General features: G+C 43.8%; 1 protein-coding gene across 1 annotated transcript; it reads right to left on the bottom strand.

Moving 5' to 3' along the window:
- On the bottom strand, positions 1 to 6,469 carry LOC124185522 (nose resistant to fluoxetine protein 6-like). The gene is made up of 11 exons (XM_046576387.1): positions 5,767 to 6,469; positions 3,724 to 3,962; positions 3,419 to 3,624; positions 3,267 to 3,355; positions 2,919 to 3,124; positions 2,004 to 2,342; positions 1,542 to 1,738; positions 1,047 to 1,173; positions 775 to 964; positions 532 to 674; positions 1 to 429 (listed from the first exon to the last, which is right to left on the bottom strand). Exons 1-11 carry the CDS (start codon positions 6,197 to 6,199, stop codon positions 292 to 294), a joined length of 2,307 nt encoding a protein of 768 aa, XP_046432343.1. The 5' UTR covers positions 6,200 to 6,469; the 3' UTR covers positions 1 to 291.
- Between the last annotated feature and the right edge of the window lie 207 nt (positions 6,470 to 6,676).

The following is a 6,676-nucleotide window of genomic DNA, read 5'->3' as shown; positions in this document are numbered from 1 at the left end:
TTATATTATATAACATGAAGAATATTCGTTTTATTTATACAGGCTACTCAAGTGAACGTCGCAGGCGTCTCAGCTTAGCGCCATTCGTAAAAATAAATACCTACGTACAATATACAACATATATACAACAACATAATTCACTCATTTGTCTTTTTCCCAGCTCGAATGTTGCCGAGTGGTACTTATATAAATATCGATAACAATAAATGCCCCGTTATGATAGCGGCACTTTGGGTAAACGACGCGATTCTACGAGCGACATCGACATCGGGTAATAACGTTAGTCGAAAGCTACTTTAACTTCTTCACTTCCCGCTTGGTTTTTCTGAATACTATTTGAGACAGTTCCGCGAACGGCGCCTCGACGCTGAGATGAAGGATGATCGACAGGATGATAACGACGCTCAGTTCACCGACCATCTCCTTCATCTGAAATATTTTAGGGATAAAGATAGTTTCATGCTTTACAATGGAATTGCCGATAACTTTAGACGTCGTATCTCAAATCCAAGAAGAAAAGGTTGTACTCACTATTGAGGGAAAATCTGTATGCTTCGGAACTCTCAGGTATCCTGTGAAGCACACGAGGATTCCCAGGTGAAGCAGAAATACGGAATACGATATTCTTGAGAGGAACTTCAATACCCTGCTGGAAAGAAACGCGTTGACCGGTCCTGAAAGAAGTGATAATTTTTTTTTTTTTTTTAGTAAATCCACCTTCCTGCAAGGAACGCAAGCTCCTGTGACGCAGATATTTCAATGTCGAAAACGAACCTCCGTAGCCGTTATGACAGGCGACAATTATCCAGGAAATGGCCACGGCCCAAACAGTCTTGTGAAACGCTCCGAAGTACGCGTGTCTCCAAGATCCAAGCGGATAATCGACTGCCAGATAACCCAGAGATCCGAAGAGAGGCCAAAACAGTCCAAGCATCGCCAATGGCCAGCCTGTGCTCAGCATCGTCTGGAATCAAGGTTCCACGCGAAGCGGTAAGGTTAATAACGAGAATAACAGACAAGTGTGTGATGTCGAACAGCTGTCCTACCTTCGACATAGTGATGCTCTTGTACCGGTGCATTAGATACCCCGTTGCAATACCGATCAAATAGGGCATCGCTCTGGTGTGGGAAACGAAATAGAAAGTTCGTACGTAGGTGAGAATCGCAATGTCGCTGAAAAGGAACGAGATGTGAGTATGAGTGAAATGAAGAATGATTTCGCAGGTTGACTCGTTAGCGAGAATTTAACTGCAACGGGACTGGAGACCGACTTATCGCAATTCTAAGATCGGTGGAATGTGTTGCAGAGAACCTCAACTTTCCCGACACAATAACACAACACACCGATGATACTACGGAACCTCGTAATCGGCGCGTACCCACGTGTTGCACACTTTCTACTTATGTTATGCGCCGTGCGGTTAAGCCATTGGATAACCGACGGTTCTGCAGTCTTATTCTCGACGCAAAAGACACGGACTTTGGCACAATTAGTCCTGATTTAAATATAGCCCTAGGCGTTCCAGTGCCGTTCAACTTACTCCGAGTGCATCGTTATCGGTAGACCCGGTAACTTGTTCAACACAATCGTCGCGTATTCCACTGCAGTCGCGATTCCAGCCACTGTTATCAGGAGAGTCATGCCCAGCTTGGGATTACGCCACAGCGGCACTATCAGCAACGGGGCCAACAGGTACAGCTGCATGTCCACGGACGTGTACCAGGATTGGAGCAGGCACTGAAATCACGATGAAAATGAGCGATGAAAATTTTTGAAACTTACAAGCTGTTCAACTTGACAGTTCCACAGTGTAGTCTTGTCAGTTATCTAATCAGTTGCAAACCTACAAATTTGGTCATAGGTTATTTTATTACCAAGTACTTATGGTACTCGTACTTAATCAAGTTTGGAAGGAACTTTGAGCCAGATTTTTTTGATATTTTTTTTTTCTCTAATTTCTTATTCGGCTGATTTAAATCATATGAAGAATAATTCAACATACCAAGTGATATCCCTCACGCTCGTTGTATATGTAATTATTTACGTAGAAGACGGTCTTCCACCAGTTCCATTCGCAAGCGACCTTGTTTTCGCCAACGTGCCGATTCCATAGCGGTCCGTTCGATATTCTGTACATAACTGATACGTACAGACCGATAACGACCAGGAGTGCCGGCGTCAGTCTGAGATACCTTGTAATGGCACTTTTCCAGTGATTTACGGTTCGCTTTTCCAATCCTGGCATCAGGTTGTAACACCGAACGAGGCCGCCGATGACGAGAAAAGTGTCGACGGGTAAAAAGAAATTCCAGAGAATCATGAGGATGGTGTACTGTTGCGTCTAAGAGATGATTTCGGTAGCGTTAAACAGATTTCGTTTCGCAAACATCCAAAACATGCTGTTCAAAGTTCAAAGATTTGCATTATTGCGGTATACGAGAGTATGAATTTTATCCCGAGTATCGAGATGTTTAAGTTTTATGTTCTCTTGTCATAAAAAAAAAAAAAAAAAAAAAAAAACATTACTGATTCATGAGTTCGGAGTAATAAAAATTTTTTACAAGTTTTAGCCGATTGAACGAACGACCGCAAATATGCATACAGACTTGAGCATATTTGCGCGCACGAATGCTCTGGTCTGTTCCCTGGATTATGTGTAATTATTCCACTGTTTCGCATTGAACACGTCGTGTAATTACTGTCAAGTTTCAGCTGAATATTTCACTTTGCATTGACGTCAGTGAGCTAATGCTTTTTCAACAAAGACGTGGGTCGTGATTCGCGAGGGGCTTTGCAAAAATCCTGCTCACAATCAGCCGCGAGCCTATTGTTTCCTTAATGCCAAAGATCAACCCCTGCAACAACAAACGCTGTGCCTGGCTCGAAACGCGAAACGTACACCCGAAAATGGTCTTACTTTGAAAAAAGTCACTTTGTCCGAGTAAGGACTGGAGGACGCCAGAAGAGCCTGGTGGCCCATGACAACCCAGAGCGACGAAATTCCTCGTAAACCGTCCAGGCATTCGATCTGTCTGCTGGACCGACTGGGCGAAAAGTCGGTGAGATTTTTCCAAGACCGTTTCAACGAGAACGCGTCTAGTATCTTCACACTTAACGGTTTTTCTGAAAAAAAAAAATAGATCGATCGATCAATCACCGGCAAACAATATCTCCCAATTCCCAGCGTGTTCTTTGGCAGTAAGAAAAATTCGTTGACTCTGCACTTTACTCGGAAGTAAAAAGTGTCCTCGCAACGCATCCTCACCTTCGTCCTGGTTGTCGTTGTTGTTACCGTCACTCTGGTCCCGGAGCGTCCCGACGACGACCAACGAGACGATGACCATCATGCTTAATCTGGGAAAAAATCAGCCGTTGTTATACGTCCGAAGTGTCTTCACCCCGATGTGTTATACTTACAAAATGAGCTTGTCCCTCAAGGAGAAGCCCTGTGGCTGCGAGTTCGTGTAACAATCCTTCGAGTGCACCGTCGCTCTGATATCCAATTCGGGGAAGATCCGCTTTCCGGCGGCGTTCAGCATTATCTCAACGTCGACCGGAGAACAAGTTGCCGGAATGCACATGGCCCACTCGATTCGTCCTGACCTCTGCATCGGTATTGTTCCCTGGTTTGGAAAATAATATTACAGTAAGGAAGCCCTCTTCGGCACTCGGAAACCGCGTTCTTTTCCTCCGATAAAATGTGCGAGCTTCGTTCCACGTACCATGGTCGTTTCGTACGTCTCCATGTTCATTCGACCGATGGTCATCGTTCGGACGATTTCCTGAAGCTTGTCGTACACCGGATACGTGTTCTTCACATCCAGATTATAAACGGAGGCGAGACAGTACTTCGGCTCAATTTCCTGGTCGGTTTTCGTCCAGAGACACTCGTCGAAGTCCCCCATGCTGCGGATATTCCCCATAAGAATACCGTGGGGAAACTTTGCGCTTGCGTCCATCACTGCGGGAAAGGAGAGAAGCACGTTAAGACGAATAAAACAGCGTAGATCTCATAGTAATGAACATTGAATTGAGGTCGATCGCGTCACGCTTGAGATTACAATACGCCTTTGTAACATATTACACGCATATCTCCCGGATGGATGAAATAATCATTAAATTACATATATTTATCTGTTACGCAGCGAGACATGATTCGTTCTTTTAGTTAGTTTGGTCGCATGCAGATAATCCGAAATTCTATGATTCTCATTCAGATCAGTTAGTGATTCGTGTACAAAATATGTACGGTCTCTTGGAACAGTGTATTTTCCTACAAATTCAACTCGTTTCGATTTTAAACCTCGCAAACAAACTGCTTCGTGCATATTTTGTATTTTTAATAGTATCATTAAATTTTCAAGACAACCCAACGTCACAGGTGTAAAGTAACAATTTTAAATATCACTATCTGGTGTAAAAATATAATGGGATCTGTGCGTAGCATTGTACTAATCGCACAATTTTTCCTTGAAGTAGAGAATCCTTGAAATTTTTTTAAAAATGGCCTGAGAGGGGGGGGGGGGGGGTGGGAATGAAGTATTCGTCTAATTCGTTTCTTGAGAAATAGAAATACGCAAAATTTGGAGCTGTTTCAAGTCTGATGATTTTCTGCGTGAGGAACTTGATTTGATGCAAAATTATAAATGTTTTTTTTTATTTTTGCAATCAGCCCACAAAAAAATATTCAGTATAGTATATTTGAACTGGCAGTTCAATCAGCAGCACTAGACACACAGACGCATTCGTTTTTATTCATAGACTTTGGAACACCGAATTGAAAATGCTGCTCCCGTTATAAGAATTATGCGAAATGATCTGTTTCAAGCTTTCCCGACTCCTGGCCATATCTCACGTTATTGCTTGCAATTAATATTACTCAAACTTGGCGGAGAAAAAACGTTGTATATTCAGATCATATTTTGACCGAGAGTCACAATTTACGTCACAGTGAAATTAAGGCCTTCGCATCAATCCGATAATGTTACGAGTCTAGGTAACTTTTGAATCAGTGAATATAAAACATCCGTGAATGTACCGGTGAATTCGTAATTCGTACAAAATACGCGACGTGAGCCGATGTTCCGACTGGATCATTAATTGCGCAAGTTTTAAGATCGCTAGATGGTCTCTCGCGTAACTGCTATACCAGTTTTTACTTTCTTTCAACTTGCGTAATATTGGATACACATGTATACCGCGATACGAGTAATGTATGTATATAAAAGATATTGAGGTAACGGTTTCTTTATACATTGAATAAATCATGCGGGTGTATACGTGTTATACCATCCACGGAACGGTGTAAAGTAAAATTAATACAAGCGCCATTGACACACGTGTGTTTTCCCTCTGTGATGAGTCAAGAAATCTGTACGGTGATGTACTTTTTTCCTCTTCTACTCGTCAGATGAATCGTCACTGTCCACAATTATATATTAAGATGCATTTTCCACCGATGCATTCACTTTCACAGTATATAAATACTTCACCGTTGACGCTCAACTTTCACAGTTTAATTGAGAGAACGAAAACTCTTCTTTTCTCGCATGCATATTTACATCACCGGCTCTTACTCGGAAGTGTACGGTACAACGTTAGACGTACGATAAATTTTTATCAATTCTCAAAGCACAATTGGAACGCCTACGTGAAACGGTTGCAAAGCTTCGCGTTTAAAGAACCGGCACAATTGACAAAACGATATCGGTAAAGAGGTAAATAAATCTAATAGCGACGACCGTTCGACCAGTTAAATTACTCACTCCTGACGGCCCAGTGGGTGAAGTTACTCAGTTCCTGTAAATATGTCTGCGTGTCCCTCTGGCAGGCGATCCCAAGGTTATCCGGAAGCGGTGTCAACGTCGATATCACCTGTGTAATCCAATTCTGGGGCGCACTGGGTCTGAGTGACATGCGATTGAAATCCTGACCCGTGTTCGCGACCAAGTCGTCGTCGTCCTCGTCTTCGTCGAGTAGGTCGGATACGTTTTTTTGAAAGACATGTTTCGGGACAGCCACGGTATGGTTGTGGGTAAAATTTAAACCACTGGTAACCGGTCGTCGAACACTGGATGCGTTGGCTTGATTGGTATCGCTGCCGGTGACCGCGCCGGTGCAACTGGAGAGAATTGCAGTGCTCTGAGCCGGAACGTTGAGACACAAGCCGTACAACACCACCAACGAAACGGCACGCATTTTGACTGAGGAATTGCCTGAGCGAGAGCGTCGGCTTATATAGACTCTTTAAGATCTAAGGGCTTACATAAAACTCGCTGACAGCAATCCCCGAACAGGATAGCCGCCGATAAGTTTCGGCTTGTGGTAGTGTAACGAGTAGGAAACAGAAAACACCTCTTCCTCTCACTCGGGCCGATTGCCTGGGAAGAATAGTCCTACGAACTAGCCGACGAGCAAAGTAGTCGAACGGACAACGTTGGACACTTTCGCGCGCAGACTGACCCCTACCAAAATCATTCACCTCTCCAGCATGGTTCTCTGGGTAAACACCACCGTTCCCAGGTTCGCGTAATCACCACGGAGCCAACACCTCGTCGGTGCTCATAAGAACTACCGCCGTTTCCGCTATCGGCCTCGTCTCCATTCGGCCAATAATATTTACCTGCATCTCGACTGGCTCCGGGCTGATTTTCAAAATAACAACACGCCGATTAA

This window comes from Neodiprion fabricii, chromosome 6 (assembly GCF_021155785.1).
Source record: "Neodiprion fabricii isolate iyNeoFabr1 chromosome 6, iyNeoFabr1.1, whole genome shotgun sequence".
Classification (NCBI taxonomy): Eukaryota; Metazoa; Arthropoda; class Insecta; order Hymenoptera; family Diprionidae; genus Neodiprion; species Neodiprion fabricii.
This window is presented reverse-complemented; position numbering and strand designations above follow the sequence as displayed.

Excerpts from the sequence above, each read along its gene's own strand:
- LOC124185522 (XM_046576387.1), bottom strand. The coding sequence starts at position 6,199 with ATGCGTGCCGTTTCGTTGGTGGTGTTGTACGGCTTGTGTCTCAACGTT. Across the intron at positions 3,963-5,766 it reads CACCCACTGGGCCGTCAGGA|TGATGGACGCAAGCGCAAAG; the intron begins GTGAGTAATTTA and ends CCTTTCCCGCAG. Across the intron at positions 3,625-3,723 it reads AGACGTACGAAACGACCATG|GGAACAATACCGATGCAGAG; the intron begins GTACGTGGAACG and ends TTTCCAAACCAG.